The sequence below is a fragment of the Phalangium opilio genome, unplaced genomic scaffold (assembly GCF_054372755.1).
Source record: "Phalangium opilio isolate 3A_F unplaced genomic scaffold, DU_Popi_V2 ptg000209l_1, whole genome shotgun sequence".
Taxonomy (NCBI): domain Eukaryota; kingdom Metazoa; phylum Arthropoda; class Arachnida; order Opiliones; family Phalangiidae; genus Phalangium; species Phalangium opilio.
Genome location: NW_028324217.1, coordinates 21504916 through 21523360, shown reverse-complemented (window position 1 = coordinate 21523360; position 18445 = coordinate 21504916). Strand labels below are relative to the sequence as shown.

The 18445-nt window shown below is 37.3% G+C and overlaps 1 protein-coding gene across 1 annotated transcript; it reads left to right on the top strand.

Annotated features, from left to right (window-relative positions):
• Positions 1-1554: 1554 nt before the first annotated feature.
• LOC149621249 (E3 ubiquitin-protein ligase UHRF1-like) lies at positions 1555-10074 on the top strand. Its single transcript, XM_089854788.1, has 11 exons — positions 1555-2055; positions 2143-2334; positions 3534-3793; positions 4168-4371; positions 4855-4988; positions 5061-5569; positions 6534-6640; positions 7615-7777; positions 7856-7993; positions 8082-8312; positions 9615-10074. The coding sequence occupies exons 1-11, from the start codon at positions 1888-1890 to the stop codon at positions 9840-9842; spliced, it is 2334 nt and encodes a 777-aa protein (XP_089710914.1). The 5' UTR covers positions 1555-1887; the 3' UTR covers positions 9843-10074.
• The last annotated feature ends 8371 nt before the right edge of the window (positions 10075-18445 follow it).

The following is an 18445-nucleotide window of genomic DNA, read 5'->3' as shown; positions in this document are numbered from 1 at the left end:
GTCTCATGGGAAGAAATGTGTGCATGCACGGGTAGAGCAAAATATGGAGCTTTTAGACCGTTTTCCAAGTGAAAGAAATGAAAATTCGGTGGTAAATTACCATCGTGGTAATTTACCCGAGAAAATCGTAAATTACAGTTACCGTGGTAAATTACCGTGTAAATTACCATGGTAATTAACCGATTTAGAACCCTAGTGGCCATGGTTCCCCTACAAATTGACTTTCCTTGTCCTAGACATTTTATGATTTGAACGTGTATTAGGAATCCTAGAAAAACTATTTCTAGGCCAATCTCGCGCCTTTTTGTGGCCGAAATCTCTACTCCAAACAAATGGTGTGGCGTTGCGTCTTGCAAGTGTTTTAATTCTCTGTTAATTGACCTCTCTGCATCCTACAAACACTTTTTCTTCCATTAAATAATACGGAAAAAAAATAAATTTAATCTATCTATATCTATATAAATCAAAGTCCTGACTGACTGATAATCAACGCCCAGCCCAAATCACTTTCCTTAGGAGGCTGAAAATTTGCAGGTACGTTACTCATAAGTAGTAAGCGCGTACAGAAATTTAAAAATCCTTCTTTGTGGAGTAATGTCCGCATGAAAAGTAATATAAAATGTCCTGACGGGCTGACGGGCAACACCGAGTGCCTTCGCTCCTAGGGTGCTACAAAAATACTAATCATCAGTAAAATCTACCCATTCTCTATATAAAACGTCTCTGGTGGGGTTCGAAGAACTTCGAACCAGGGTACTGACCGAGCTCGACGCTTTAACTTCAAATGGTTTGTAATAATTTAGTTCACCTCGCAGCGTGTAGAGGCGCCACCAGCGTTAGGCCACCACAGTAAAATTTGTGTTCCCCTCGATTCGATCAGTTCTAGCCCTGTGTGACTGTCAACTTGTCAAGGAGTAGCGTCACGGAGAGGTATTACATTGGACGTGGTGTGCGTGTGTCTGTAACCGCCTTCGAAGTTGGCAAATCGGAGCAAACATGTTCGCTTCTACTCTCCCAGCGTTTCGATTAAGAAGTACGCGGCGATCGGGTGAAACGTTAGCCTCCCAATCAGTCTGGGAAATACCACACTTCCTCTGGTCCAAAACCAGTTTATTAATTGCTTGGACTAGTTTTTAAATTCAAGAAGTGGGGGTTACTGGTCCTCAGGACCAGTTTAATAATTGCAAATCTATAGCAGAACAAAGGCTGGGATCAGGTCAGAGATTTCGGACACTGGGGGGGGGGCTCACTGGTCTCTCGCCTCGGAGAGGTTTATTTCGGTTTCACAACTTGTTCTAAAATGACCTTGTATTCCACCTCATACTGCGATTGGTTCGCGGGCTTGTATTGCCGCTCCTCTTAAAAAATCAGACTCCATATTCCCAAGGAGATATTCCATAAATTGGCCAACCGCTGCTTTTTTACTGTTAGTAAAATAACGTTGTGGACGGTTTTCAACCCTTCTGAAATTCCAGGAAAGGGGGAATTGGACTTTCAACATCACTTATCTCTATGTAAATAGGGGTTTTACCGTTGTAGGGAAGGAGGGGGGGTGGAAACTACACTTTTTTAAGTGAGAAGTGGTGATGAAATAGTAGTACTATCTGTCGGTAGTAGGAATTGGGCGGTTTTCTGTAAAAAACAAGATTGTGTTAGGGCCGCAGGCGGTAATTTGGGCTGGTTTCTGCATTGGTTGGGCGAAATCTTCTAATCTAGTCTAGCAACTCTGCGGGTTAGAAAAGGCGGGGTATTCGACTACTGCAACTGTTGTTGCAATCGTGAGGCACGTGGAATACTTCAGTGACTACGCGCTCGCCGCTCGGTTCATTTAACAATATCAAAGTTGCTAGGTTGGAGAACATTAGCGGTTAAAGTCGAGAAAAAAAAATGAGACTTCAAGTAGATTACGCTGATGGTTCAGTTTCTGGGAAAATTTATCACTTCAGTTCCAAGGATTTTTCAAAAACTCAAAGGGTCAAAACTTTCAGGAGCAAAGTATCGCTAACTATAGATATTCCCATAAATAAGTTTGATTTAATCTTCCAAGGAAAGGTGGTAAGTTGCGCTTTTTTCTTTGTTGTTCTGGTATTCATCTACCTTTATTTTTACTAATTAAATTAAAATGAATCAAAACAAAAACAGCTGACTGATCAACACACCGATGAAAGTGGTAGCGTCGAAGAAGCACTCCTACACAATTATGGTATCGAGGAGAGGCATACTCTTCAAGTTCGTGTAAAGCTTGACCTCGATGCTGATGTCAAGGATGAAAAGAAAATCAACTTGTCTAGTGGCGTAAATGGAAATAACGAGGAAGCGGCCACTAACTGCATTGTACGTAGCTTCACAACTTTTTAGCTTTTCGGCAGTAATTAAGACGGAAAACCAACCACCCTTTTATCATAACTGAAACTTACCATACATAAATTAACCTTTTCTAATATTTCGCATTTACTAATTTCATGGAGGTGCAATACGTAACAACATTGCATTCACAAAAATTGAGGTTACCAAACTTTATAAGAGTATTTTTAGCAGTGTTCCAATGATTGACTTTAACGCACAAGGGATGGCATCAAGCGGTTTGGGAGAAGTATTAATTGTTCGAACCTGTTTTTAAATTACTGGTTAATTAGAAATCTATAGGAAAACTAAAGGGGGAGTAGTCCTAAGGACCAGTTTACTATTTTGGAAGCTAGGGTTGTCACTGATTCCAAGGAGTAGTTCAGGGAGCCCAGCGGTCCTATAATTCCTATAAAATCTTATATTTTTGAATCTGTCCCATATTATATTACGAATTCCTATATTAAAAACCTATATTTTTAAGTTGAAGCTCTTTCAGACGATCCAACTTTTTGACTAAGCTTGATGGGTCAACTAGAGTTGAATCAACTAGTTTGATCGTGTGAATAGAAACTGTATGATTTGAGTCACCTAAAAAGTAAGAAAGCTAAGAAAATTTGTATCAGTGATCCAACTTCTGTCGACTCAACTCTTTGATTTCATTTCTTCAAAACGAATTAGAAAAAAAACGCGGGTTATTATTGAAGTAGGTGGCACTTTTATTTGGTGGTAAAAGTTTAGTCGCGTGAAAAAGGATTTACTCAACTTTTCGCTTCAAAAGTTCATAAAACGTTTTGAGTCATTTAGTTGGATCGTCTGAAAGTACCTTTTAGTGTTTTTAATTATTAGTCGCTTTTTCAAGTAAATAATAATTGTGTCTGTGTTTGCCCTTCAATATTTGAATAGATCAAGGTGAGACGTAAGATCACTTTAAAATAAAGATATCCACACTCCTGAGTCCTATATAATCCTATGATTGGCATCAAATCTTAACTATACCAAGATTTACAAAGTAGTTTAAAAGCAATGGGCCCCTTTATTGAACTTTACATTATTTGTTGTAATTAGTCATATTTAATGTCACGAAGACCATTTCTATGGTTTTGTTGTGTTTTAGTGCGTTTTGCGCACAAAGATGGCATGATTGGCATCAAGTCTTAACGCACAACTTTTTCTCTCCCGCTTTTAAGGAAGAGGATAGCAATTCTTCAGAATCCCAAGCGACTTTGGAACCTACTAGCAGTCAATTTTTTAACGTTGGGGAACTCGTTGACGCGAAAAACGTGCATTTTCAAGGAGCTTGGATGGAAGCTAAAATAATTGGAATTTTTCGAAAAACGGAAGAGCCACCTCAACCATCCTCAGGCAATGAAGATGCAGTGAGAAGCAACATTCATGATTTAACTAATAGTGGAGATTCGCTAATTTATTCCGTTGAATTTGAATCAGAGTGAGAATATTTGAAAGCTATTCATTTCTTTAATCCAAAAGTCCATCAATAATGAAGGAGCCTGTTTATTGTGCCATTTTGAGTCTAAAATGTTCCATGACATTTTGCCGTCTGAGTCACTGTTTTCAAGTAAGGATTGGAGTAATTTACGGAAGACCCCTTAAATTTAATTAAGAAATTTAAAGACCATGATTTCTGATTTAATTAAGGGGTCATCCCTAAAACATTCCAATCATATCTCGAAAACAGTGACTCGGACGGTAAAATGTCGTAGAACATTTTCGACTCAAAATGGCTCAAAGAACATCACCCTTAATTTCTGTGAGACTTTCAGAAACATCCTTTATATATTTTCGGTTCTGTTTTGTTTCAAGCGAAACCAAGGCTGAGCTTCCGTTAAATAGTATTCGCCCTAGAGCTCGACAAAAAGTGACATATGACAAAGTGACACCTGGATCGAAAATCATGGTGAATTATAACACTGATGATTCAACCAAAATTGGACACTATTACGACATGATCGTCAATCGCAAAAGTGCAAGGAGACTGAAATATGTCATTGGAACCGTTTTCTTTGGGTATTTTATTTTTTCTCGTTTATCATAATTATTGGCACGCATTGCATTAAAGCTGAACTTCAAAGGCTCATTCATTGGGGATTTTGTAATTATGGCTAAGAATTAATTAGCAACTGATGATTGAGGAAATTAACTTACCTTGGTCCACTATTAACGCATGTGCTAGGGTTAAAGATCCTGTCAAAGTTCAATTTCACTTTGTTTTCATCTTAATTGCTTCCTAAAGTCCTAAAATTTTTGATCCTATATCATTCTGGAAGAAGTCCCGTGAAATCCTTCATTTCCACTAAAAAAATAGCATTTCCTTTAAAAAGATTTGAGCTAGTCGACTGGTGACCCTTCAACCCACCGGAATCAAAAATTAAAAGCTGATTCAAGCCCTAAATAATGCTTTAATCAATTATATTAACACATAAATTTCGACTCCAAAGAAAGGTTTTAAAACTTTCAGTTCCTTCAATCGTTATTTTTATTTCCCAACAGAGTTGACGACACTGCGCTACAGGACTGCAAAATTCATCTAGTGGATGAAATGTATATTATAGAAGACAATGTCCTCTTGGCAGATAGAGATGCCACCTTAAATGAACTGATGCTCAAGGGCTCTAGTCTAAAAAGTACAATTTGCTTGTTGATCAGCCAATTTTAGTATATATATTTTTCACGTTATTCTTCTTGCGCTCCAATAGGACTTAGAAAACCCGAGTGTTCCTATTGTCAGGATAGACCTGACGTTACATGCCGAGAATGTTCGTGTTCAGTGTGTGGTGGAAAAGATGAACCTCACCAACAAATAGTGTGCGATCAGTGTCAAGAGTGCTTTCACCTTTGGTGCCTGAATCCAAAGTTGGATTCGGTACCAGAGGGTGATTGGTTCTGCGCCAGTTGCAAAAATAAGGATGATATCCGCAAACCCGGACAAAAAGGGAAAAGCAAAAAAAATTCGAGAGGGTCCATGAAATCATCCACTCGTGATTGGGGTAAAGGCATGGCTTGCGCCGGAAGAACCAAAGAATGCACAATTGTGCCCATGGATCATTTTGGCCCCATACCTGGAATAGTAGTAGGAATGTCCTGGCAGTACAGGATTCTAGCCTCAGAAGCTGGCGTTCATCGTCCACCAGTTGGTGGAATACATGGACGGGAAGAGGATGGAGCGTATTCAATAGCGCTCTCCGGAGGCTACGAAGATGATCTTGTTAGTAGTCTTAGAGTCCAGATTTTCGATGTACGCTCTATCTTGAAAAAAGTGATGCTAAGATCCGCCTCTTGGACGCGCATAATACGAATGAGAGGGAAAATGGGTTACCAGTTACCACCAGAACCTGAATAAGTCAGGGATTTGTCCTAAGTTTTGTCCTAAAATGTCAAGGATATGTCAAGTTTTTCTTTTGGTATATCAAACCATGCTTCTAGCAATGGTAAATATGGGTCAGGTGTGATGAAGTGGGCTCTGGTAAACACCTTAAAATGATTTGGGATATTTTCAAAAATTCGTCAGGGATAAGCTGGAAAAGTCAGGTATTTTCAATATAAAAATTTCGTCCGAAGCCTGCTTACTTAAAAAAGGAGGTTTCAAGATGTTTTTTGGTTCAATCTTAAAATGGTGTTGATGAATCATGACGTATTTTTGAAACTCCGGTCTGTTAGATGGACTTAAGATTGGCCTCAAAATAACGGCCCATTTTTCAAGTGCAGCGTATATCGAAAATCTGTGAAGAAATTTCAAGCAAAGTTTATTTCTCATAAAGATTGCGCTTCTAATGCACTGTTCTCTAAAGATGAATTTTCAAAAGCTTGTGTTGAGGGCAAAATTCTAGGGAGTGCTTGGTAATCTTAAAAATTATCGTAAAAATTTAAATTTTTCTCGTACCCTGTTGATGTATATACAAAGCAAGGAATAAGCGCCTATGAAAACCCACTAGTGTAGTGAGTGGTGCTAAAAATTATTCACAAAAGGCTACTGGTGATTTAAGTCGCAATTTTCTCGCTCATACAGTCCTTTCTACGGGATCAATTCCTCTTGTGTATAAAATGCTCAGCTTGAACTTCATTTATGTGGTTGTTGTTGCGTGTGGGAAACGCCTATTTGATAGAAGCGCAACATTTTTGGCCCACAATATCACGGAACGATAGCAATGAACGGATTCGTTTCTTTTTAGGACGAAGGAGACACATTCTACTACACCGGCAGTGGAGGCAGGGACCTCGGTGGAAATAAGAGAACGGCGGAACAATCTTGCGATCAAGTTCTAACTGATAAAAACCAGTAATAATTATTTCTTCTTATGGCCTTTTCAGACGACACAACTTTTTGACTTGTTAAGACGAGTCAACCCGAGTTAACTTGTTGGGGCTTATGAACAGAAGTTGGACAAGTTGAATCACCAAATTAAAAACTGATCATTGACCCATCTAGTTGTGTCGGAAGTTGTTTCGTTTGAAAAAGCCTTTAAAGCAACAGGCGGCTCCATTATCGCCCCTAGCCTTCTGGACACGAATTTTATCTAGCCAAAGGCAGGAACCAATCAGACCTAATACACTAGGTCCCATTGATTCCTGCCTTTGGCTTAACTAGCCTTTAGAAAGATTAAACACTGTGTAGTAGAAAATCCATCTTTAAGGGGAACCATTAGGGATAGCATTTTTCGACAAATATAAGGTTTTGAGCTACCTAAAAGAAAATGTGGAAACTGAGCCTCATTTTAGTTTTGTTATTTGAAAATCGAGACTAGTTAGAAACAGGAAAGTAAATTACGCATAAAGACTAATGATGTCAAAATGGTGTCACCATCCGGTTTAAAGATAAGTATTTCGCGCTGTCGTTTGCTTCGAAGTAACTCTGGTGCATTGCAATTATTGCTACTTTATTGATGTTATAACAGTGTGGTTATAATCAAGATGTCCCCCCAAAATCTATAATTTTAAGCACATTTTTCTAGTAGCAACGTCATCATAACCTAGTCTAAGTGAGCCAATAAGATAATTTAAAATATTCGTTACGTGTGGAAGGGAGGGGATCTATACTGGGCTATGAGTCGGAATGAAGTAAATACTAACCGTTCTCCATTCCTACTTTTGAAATTACATCTATTCCTGATGAAATGTACTTTTATATTATATCTTGAGAAACTAATTCCAAATTTAATGACAGATTTACACGCTATTAGCACTTTATGGTTAACATTAGTTGATAGTCGCGATCATTTAAATAACCATAAAATATTTAATTTACCTTTATAGAGCGTTAGCCAAAAATTGCGCAGCGCCGTTAAATGATAAGGAGGGAGCCGAAGCCAAAGACTGGCGGAGCGGGAATCCCATTAGGGTTTTAAGAGGTTTCAAAGGTTTTAAACACTCCAAGTATTGTCCTGAAAAAGGTTATCGATACGATGGAATCTATAAGGTGAAAAATAACATGAAGACTGATATTTTATGAACCTATTTAGTGTTCAGGTGTAGCTAACTAAAGTTAAAATTGTAGGTCGTCAAATACTGGCCCCAGAAAGGCCGTTCCGGATTTAGAGTTTGGCGATTTCTTCTACGAAGGGACGATCCAACACCAGCCCCATGGACTGAAGAAGGGAAGAAAATAATGGAAAATCTCGGAATAAAAATGCAGGTAAATTAATTTGGAAGCGAAGAAATACTTAGGTCGACCATCCTTACTAATTTTTTAGCAAAGAGTTTAATTAATATTTCCTCTGCAGATGTTAAATGAATCTGAATTTTCACAAACTAACGAAGAAAGTGAGGAAAAGCCTTCTAGTAAGAATCGGAAAAGGAAGAGATCTCCTCAAGACTCTGTTGCTCCCGAACCAAAGAAAAACAAACCGGTTACTTACGTTCCACCCAAAAAAGTAGCGGCCATGATGTCGGTGGATAGTATTAATGAAAAGATTTGGGAAGAGTGCAGTTCGTTTTACGAGAAAGGCGAATTGGTAAGTTTATGTTTTATTACAAGTTGATCACACATCCCCTCCCTTTCCTTAATGAACTAAGAAAATAAGGCTCTTCCACAACAAATCTTAGAATCGTAAGAATTATCTCTGTAGGCAGTGTCAAAATGGCTAAATTCCAAACGAAGCCAATAGACTCAACCAACAAATCTTTTTAATTTTTAAAACAGCTCAAGATCTCGAGCTCGGGTTTTGAGGTGAGAAAGGGATAACCTGATTGGCTTGAAATTGTCACGCGCAGAACCCGTTTTACCCCAAGAATCAGACTCTAATAAAATAAAAGATTTATTTTCGTCACCCAACGACATATGGTACTACAGTAAACTTTGCTAGTCACGTGATCCTATCCCTTTGATGGAGACTAGACCAACCCAACTTGTTTATTCGTTGGTTGGGTCTATTGGGCATATTTCCTCAGTAGGAGGAGCTATCTTAAGCCATACCCCTGACCTCTTGCTTTACGGTGGTGTGGAGTTTGCTCTTTCGCCTCTCAGCAAGAAGGTCCCAGGTTCGATCCTGGACAATGGCATCCTGGGAACAAACCCTTCTGTGTAGAGTTTGCAACTTCTGTTCCCACTTGTAAAATTAATCTTACTTCACGTTGTTGTAAGAGAGCTCCGTATATTAAAATTAACATAAGCGGATAATAACCAAGTAAGATTAGATTTTTACCTCCCCGAGTGACGATGACGTCACGGCGAGGTATTACACTGGACGTGTCTGTGTGTCTGTCACCGCGTTCGCAAATCGGAACAAACTTGATCTCAGAAAGCAATTTTTGGCTTCTACTCCCTTCGTTAGGATTAAGAAATACTAGGGTTAGTATTACGAGAAACGTCTAGCCTGCCAATGGCAGCTAGGGCTTCCACCAAATGGGCTTTTTCTCATCATTTATTGCGAATCATGTGCCTTATATACCCTAAATTTCCAATAATTCTTAAAGAGGCATACGCTTGAATTGAAACGTCAACAATAGCTATGTTTAAAATGATTTTAGGAATAAAGTCCCTTAAAACGATTTAACTAGAATTAAGGTAAATTACGGACGATTAAAATAATTAATATCAATTATATTTATTAAATTATTCAAGAAAAACCTCTTAATTTCGTCCGGACTTGGAGAGGTTTATTTTGGTTTCCCAACTTGTTATTTTAGAAATATAGCAGCGTTCAATTTCAACTACCATGAAAAAATTAATCAAATAATCATCAATTCAGTATTACCCCTTCCCCTTAAAACCATTTGAAATTTACTTACACGCTTATACATTATTCTCGTTTCAGGAATTTAAGAAAAAAGTAATGGAGAGCTTCAATTGCCTAATTTGCCAAGATTTTGTTACAGACCCCGTGACTCTAAATTGCAGCCACTCCTTTTGTTTAACATGCGTGAAACGACAGTTGAGTGTAAAGCAATATGAATGCGTACATTGTAGAGACGTTCTACGCGACGACTTCCAACCTACCATTAACGAAATGTTAAGAGAAATTTTGAGAAATTTAATCCGTTGAGTAACGACGTACTCACTCACGTATTCACTTTGGAGAGAAAAAAAATAACAAAATATCTTGAACGTTTCCCAAGTAGTGGAATATTTTTAAAATAACTTGTTTATCTAAAACGTGGTATAAAATTTACCGAGAAAAAAAAAATGGCTGGAGAAAGGATTTATAATTTTATAAATTTATAAGTTGTAGATTGTTCTTTATTTAAAATTTTAACGAGTATTAAAATTTACTTGAATTTTAAGAAAACTATTTCATTTACAACCAATTTCTATCATACTCCGTGTGGTTATGTAATAACTAGAGGTGTGCGGTTAACCGTTCCAACCTAATACCGAACCGAATAATTCGATCCGGTATTCGATAAGCCGATTTTCGCTATTCGATACGAATATCGAATACCGAACTGACTATTCGGTTAAAGTTCGACTACCATAAATTTAGGTCCTGGACAATTGAGAGACCCACCTTATTTAAAAATAAATCATCCCGATTTTATTTGTCTCTCATCAAAAAATACCATTTGCCTAGGAAAATTTTAAGAACTGCTTGGCCACCAATGAGGAGAGGTATTTTGAAATTTAGAAGCTTCTAAATCTTTTGCTTTGTATTAACTATTCGTTAATATTAGCGTTACTACCCGATTAATCGCGAATATTCGCGAATACTATGCTTAACTATTCACGAATACTGTGCTTAACTATTCACGATTAATCGTTTAGTAAAAAATTTACCAAGGCCTAACTATTCGGTATTCGATTTGGAATAAACTATTCGATACAGTATTTGATTAGGAAAATGTTTTGGTATTCGGTAACCGGTTCGATAGCCAAAAAGTGGTATTCGCACACCCCTAGTACCAGAAGTATATAATACTTCTCTTCGAGAGAAGTGTACCACAAAGCGGTGTAAGTGTAACGTCATTCTTCCCAACATCGGAACATTTGGAGCAAGGTTACTAAACCGAATCACATACGCGATAAATAGTTCCCTCATCATTACTCTATTAGCGTTTAGATATTTGGCAAGACGCGCTTGCGCATTTTTGTCCCACGTCAAGACGAGGTTTGTGGGATGATTGCTGGGGATTTAGTGCCAAACAATTATAGAATTCACCTTACGGTGCGATGCCCATCTGTAGTTTGATGAGCTGGAGAGCAAACAAAAAAGGGTGAGCCTGGGAAGAATGACGTTACATAACTAATGTATTAAGATGATACAGAGTGGCATCCTTCCTCTATTATCCCCTTCTGCTAGTACTAATAACCAACGGAGTAATGCGCTGATAACTAGTTATTTAGTTAGTGTGAACGTACAAAGGCAATGTACCCGATGCCATGGATATTTCAATCGTAAAAGGGACTGGTAAAAGTTACGGCTTTGATAGTTCAATAATTAGTTTTGAAGTTCAGTGTAAAGATAGGGTTCTAAAAGGAGTTCTGAAACGTTTCTGATAAGAGTTTGTAGAAGTGTAGAATCATTTTTGAACTCCTCCTAGAAATGAAGAATTTAGCATTGTTTGCTAGTCCCGTATGAGTTTATATTGTCTTCTGAGCCAGATTTTGTATGCATGTATATGTATAGAAAGCCTTCCTCACTGGAAGCGATTAGACACGGTGAGGTTGGCTTCGAACTTTCTTAGATATCGGGAATACCTTCAATTGACCCGTATGTTGATGGATTTAGTGTTCTGGCAAACGAAATTGTGAAATTTCTTACTGCAAGGGTTTATTTATGAGTTACAGAAAGACCAAAAATGTATGCTAAACTAGAAATTCCACCTCATAGTGTCGTTGTCAGTGTACCCCACCCCCACGAGTATTGAATTTAGAAAGCATTTCTCGGATTTACGTGCCACTCTTCGTAACTTCATAGTGTATGCGAGACACTGTATGCGAGCGGTAGCCGGTAGCTCTCTTAGATAAGACTTCATACTGCTCTTAATGTATAAGGAGGGTTTTTTGTTTGGATCTAGTTTTTTTTGTATTGTATAAATTGTTTCGAAAAAATTCCACAGAACTACAATTCGGGCCCTCAATATGTGGTTAAAATTTCAAAAAGATCCACCCATTATTTACATTTCCATAAAATTAATCAGCCCTTTTGGGGAAAAAGTTAAATTTTCCCATAGAAATATCATGGAGTTTTTCTCAAATTTAACCATTTTGTCGCCACCCTTTTGAAATGAAATATTCGTTTCTTACGTTTGGGAACGGTTTTATATCAAAATATAAACCTTTTTCTAGGAATAAATTTAAGATTTTTGAGAAAAATTAAGTTTAAGTGCTACATTTCATGTTTTTTTAATAATGCTTTGTTGCACCCTATATGTCATACTGTTGGACTTACGGCGTTTTACCGTGGATAAAGCCGAGGAGAAAGCCACTCTTGCACATACGCTGTTTTACCGCGGACTTTTATATGATTTTACTCTCTTTCGTTGCAAAAACTGAATGATTTTAGGTAATTTAGCTAGACTAACGATTACAGGTAATTAAGCTAGATTAACGATTACAGGTAATTAAGCTAGATTAACGATTACAGGAAATTAAGCTAGATTAACGATTACAGGAAATTAAGCTAGATTACCGATTGCAGGTAATTTAGCTAGATTAACGATTGCAGGTAATTTAGCTAGATTACCGATTGCAGGTAATTTAGCTAGATTACCGATGACAGGTAATTAAGCTAGATTACCGATGACAGGTAATTAAGCTAGATTACCGATGACAGGTAATTAAGCTAGATTATCGATTGCAGGTAATTAAGCTAGATTGTCGATTGCAGGTAATTAAGCTAGATTACCGATGACAGGTAATTAAGCTAGATTACCGATGACAGGTAATTAAGCTAGATTATCGATTGCAGGTAATTAAGCTAGATTACCGATGACAGGTAATTAAGCTAGATTATCGATTGCAGGTAATTAAGCTAGATTACCGATGGCAGGTAATTAAGCTAGATTACCGATTGCAGGTAATTAATCTAGATTACCGATTGCAGGTAATTAATCTAGATTACCGATTGCAGGTAATTAAGCTAGATTACCGATGACAGGTAATTAAGCTAGATTATCGATTGCAGGTAATTAAGCTAGATTGTCGATTGCAGGTAATTAAGCTAGATTACCGATGACAGGTAATTAAGCTAGATTACCGATGACAGGTAATTAAGCTAGATTATCGATTGCAGGTAATTAAGCTAGATTACCGATGACAGGTAATTAAGCTAGATTATCGATTGCAGGTAATTAAGCTATATTACCGATGGCAGGTAATTAAGCTAGATTACCGATTGCAGGTAATTAATCTAGATTACCGATTGCAGGTAATTAATCTAGATTACCGATTGCAGGTAATTAAGCTAGATTACCGATTGCAGGTAATTTAGCTAGATTACCGATTGCAGGTAATTTAGCTAGATTACCGATTGCAGGTAATTTTAGCTAGATTACCGATTGCAGGTAATTTAGCTAGATTACCGATTGCAGGTAATTTAGCTAGATTACCGATTGCAGGTAATTTTAGCTAGATTACCGATTGCAGGTAATTTAGCTAGATTACCGATTGCAGGTAATTTAGCTAGATTACCGATTGCAGGTAATTTAGCTAGATTACCGATTGCAGGTAATTTAGCTAGATTACCGATTGCAGGTAATTTAGCTAGATTACCGATTGCAGGTAATTTAGCTAGATTACCGATTGCAGGTAATTTAGCTAGATTACCGATTGCAGGTAATTTAGCTAGATTACCGATTGCAGGTAATTTAGCTAGATTACCGATTGCAGGTAATTTAGCTAGATTACCGATTGCAGGTAATTTAGCTAGATTACCGATTGCAGGTAATTTAGCTAGATTACCGATTGCAGGTAATTTAGCTAGATTAACGATTGCAGGTAATTTAGCTAGATTAACGATTGCAGGTAATTTAGCTAGATTACCGATTGCAGGTAATTTAGCTAGATTACCGATTGCAGGTAATTTAGCTAGATTACCGATTGCAGGTAATTTAGCTAGATTACCGATTGCAGGTAATTTAGCTAGATTACCGATTGCAGGTAATTTAGCTAGATTACCGATTGCAGGTAATTTAGCTAGATTACCGATTGCAGGTAATTTAGCTAGATTACCGATTGCAGGTAATTTAGCTAGATTACCGATTGCAGGTAATTTAGCTAGACTACCGATTGCAGGTAATTAAGCTAGATTACCGATTGCAGGTAATTAAGCTAGATTACCGATTGCAGGTAATTAAGCTAGATTACCGATTGCAGGTAATTTAGCTAGATTACCGATTGCAGGTAATTTTAGCTAGATTACCGATTACAGGTAATTAAGCTAGATTGTCGATTGCAGGTAATTAAGCTAGATTACCGATGACAGGTAATTAAGCTAGATTACCGATGACAGGTAATTAAGCTAGATTATCGATTGCAGGTAATTAAGCTAGATTACCGATGACAGGTAATTAAGCTAGATTATCGATTGCAGGTAATTAAGCTATATTACCGATGGCAGGTAATTAAGCTAGATTACCGATTGCAGGTAATTAATCTAGATTACCGATTGCAGGTAATTAATCTAGATTACCGATTGCAGGTAATTAAGCTAGATTACCGATTGCAGGTAATTTAGCTAGATTACCGATTGCAGGTAATTTAGCTAGATTACCGATTGCAGGTAATTTTAGCTAGATTACCGATTGCAGGTAATTTAGCTAGATTACCGATTGCAGGTAATTTAGCTAGATTACCGATTGCAGGTAATTTTAGCTAGATTACCGATTGCAGGTAATTTAGCTAGATTACCGATTGCAGGTAATTTAGCTAGATTACCGATTGCAGGTAATTTAGCTAGATTACCGATTGCAGGTAATTTAGCTAGATTACCGATTGCAGGTAATTTAGCTAGATTACCGATTGCAGGTAATTTAGCTAGATTACCGATTGCAGGTAATTTAGCTAGATTACCGATTGCAGGTAATTTAGCTAGATTACCGATTGCAGGTAATTTAGCTAGATTACCGATTGCAGGTAATTTAGCTAGATTACCGATTGCAGGTAATTTAGCTAGATTACCGATTGCAGGTAATTTAGCTAGATTAACGATTGCAGGTAATTTAGCTAGATTAACGATTGCAGGTAATTTAGCTAGATTACCGATTGCAGGTAATTTAGCTAGATTACCGATTGCAGGTAATTTAGCTAGATTACCGATTGCAGGTAATTTAGCTAGATTACCGATTGCAGGTAATTTAGCTAGATTACCGATTGCAGGTAATTTAGCTAGATTACCGATTGCAGGTAATTTAGCTAGATTACCGATTGCAGGTAATTTAGCTAGATTACCGATTGCAGGTAATTTAGCTAGATTACCGATTGCAGGTAATTTAGCTAGACTACCGATTGCAGGTAATTAAGCTAGATTACCGATTGCAGGTAATTAAGCTAGATTACCGATTGCAGGTAATTAAGCTAGATTACCGATTGCAGGTAATTTAGCTAGATTACCGATTGCAGGTAATTTTAGCTAGATTACCGATTACAGGTAATTAAGCTAGATTACCGATTGCAGGTAATTTAGCTAGATTACCGATTGCAGGTAATTTAGCTAGATTACCGATTGCAGGTAATTTAGCTAGATTACCGATTGCAGGTAATTTAGCTAGATTACCGATTGCAGGTAATTTAGCTAGATTACCGATTGCAGGTAATTTTAGCTAGATTACCGATTGCAGGTAATTAAGCTAGATTACCGATTGCAGGTAATTTAGCTAGATTACCGATTTCAGGTAATTTAGCTAGATTACCGATTGCAGGTAATTTAGCTAGATTACCGATTGCAGGTAATTTAGCTAGATTACCGATTGCAGGTAATTTAGCTTGATTACCGATTGCAGGTAATTTAGCTAGATTACCGATTGCAGGTAATTTAGCTAGATTACCGATTGCAGGTAATTTAGCTAGATTACCGATTGCAGGTAATTAAGCTAGATTACCGATTGCAGGTAATTTAGCTAGATTACCGATTGCAGGTAATTTAGCTAGATTACCGATTGCAGGTAATTTAGCTAGATTACCGATTGCAGGTAATTTAGCTAGATTAACGATTGCAGGTAATTTAGCTAGATTAACGATTGCAGGTAATTTAGCTAGATTAACGATTGCAGGTAATTTAGCTAGATTAACGATTGCAGGTAATTTAGCTACATTAACGATTGCAGGTAATTTAGCTAGATTAACGATTGCAGGCAATTAAGCTAGATTACCGATGACAGGTAATTAAGCTAGATTATCGATTGCAGGTAATTAAGCTAGATTGTCGATTGCAGGTAATTAAGCTAGATTGTCGATTGCAGGTAATTAAGCTAGATTACCGATGACAGGTAATTAAGCTAGATTATCGATTGCAGGTAATTAAGCTAGATTACCGATGACAGGTAATTAAGCTAGATTATCGATTGCAGGTAATTAAGCTAGATTACCGATGGCAGGTAATTAAGCTAGATTACCGATGGCAGGTAGTTAAGCTATATTACCGATGGCAGGTAATTAAGCTAGATTACCGATTGCAGGTAATTAATCTAGATTACCGATTGCAGGTAATTAATCTAGATTACCGATTGCAGGTAATTAATCTAGATTACCGATTGCAGGTAATTAATCTAGATTACCGATTGCAGGTAATTTAGCTAGATTACCGATTGCAGGTAATTTTAGCTAGATTACCGATTGCAGGTAATTTTAGCTAGATTACCGATTGCAGGTAATTTAGCTAGATTACCGATTGCAGGTAATTTAGCTAGATTACCGATTGCAGGTAATTTAGCTAGATTACCGATTGCAGGTAATTTACCTAGATTACCGATTGCAGGTAATTTAGCTAGATTACCGATTGCAGGTAATTTAGCTAGACTACCGATTGGAGGTAATTTAGCTAGATTACCGATTGCAGGTAATTTAGCTAGATTACCGATTGCAGGTAATTTAGCTAGATTACCGATTGCAGGTAATTTAGCTAGATTACCGATTGCAGGTAATTTAGCTAGATTACCGATTGCAGGTAATTTAGCTAGATTACCGATTGCAGGTAATTTAGCTAGATTACCGATTGCAGGTAATTAAGCTAGATTACCGATTGCAGGTAATTTAGCTAGATTACCGATTGCAGGTAATTTAGCTAGATTAACGATTGCAGGTAATTTAGCTAGATTAACGATTGCAGGTAATTTAGCTAGATTAACGATTGCAGGTAATTTAGCTAGATTAACGATTGCAGGTAATTTAGCTAGATTAACGATTGCAGGTAATTTAGCTAGATTAACGATTGCAGGTAATTTAGCTAGATTAACGATTGCAGGTAATTTAGCTAGATTACCGATTGCAGGTAATTTAGCTAGATTACCGATTGCAGGTAATTTAGCTAGATTACCGATTGCAGGTAATTTAGCTAGATTACCGATTGCAGGTAATTTAGCTAGATTACCGATTGCAGGTAATTTAGCTAGATTACCGATTGCAGGTAATTAAGCTAGATTACCGATTGCAGGTAATTAAGCTAGATTACCGGTAAGCATATGACATGTGTTGGTGCACATTAAGTCTAAGACATGTGTTGGTGCACATTAAGTCTAAGACATGTGTTGGTGCACATTAAGTCTAAGACATGTGTTGGTGCACATTAAGTCTAAGACATGTGTTGGTGCACATTAAGTCTAAGACATGTGTTGGTGCACATTAAGTCTAAGACATGTGTTGGTGCACAAGTCCAGCCCAAACCTTATCGAGAGGTTAGACAGCGTAACGCAGCTGTATATTCATAGTTATATAGATTCATGCTAATTGTAAATTTTTCATAGAAAATAATATGTAAACTCGTACTATTTTTAAAATGAAGCGCATGTTTCCTGTTAAAATATTTTACTGAAGTAATTTTGGTGAAAAAAAACTAAGATAAGAATTTTTTCAAATAATTGATGTTTTATAATCATGTGTTCAAAAGTGAAAATTGGATATCTGTACTTCAGGCAATTAATTTTCTACACTTATCTCTTACTTTTTCCCATCTTTGTCTACAAAGACAGTTTTTATTAATAGCCTTAGTCCTGTCATAGCCCACTCGATCACGCATACACGACGCGAGCAGCTTGCGTTGTCGAGTGCGTGATCGAGTGGGCTATGGTGCTGTACAACCTTAGCACATTGGAAACCACACTGAGTGATGCAAAAAAATTTTTTGCCCTTCTTATAATTCAAAAATAGTAAATGAGTTTCAGAAAACTATTTTCAATACTGGAAGCCCAGCGGTCCTATAATTCCTATAAAATCCTAAAGTTTGAACCTGTCCTATATCATCCATTAATTTTACGAAAGGTCCTTTAATATCCTAATTTCAGACTTATTCGAAATGTTAGTACAGTCAGAAGGGGATTAATACATTAGTTATGTAACGTTAAACGTCATTCTTCCCAGGCTCACCCTTTTTGTTTGCTCTCCCGCTCATCAAACTACAGATGGGCATCGCACCGTAAGGTGAATTCTATAACTGTTTGGTACTAAATCCTCAGCAATCAACTCCCTAACCTCGTCTTGGGGTGAGACAAAAATCCA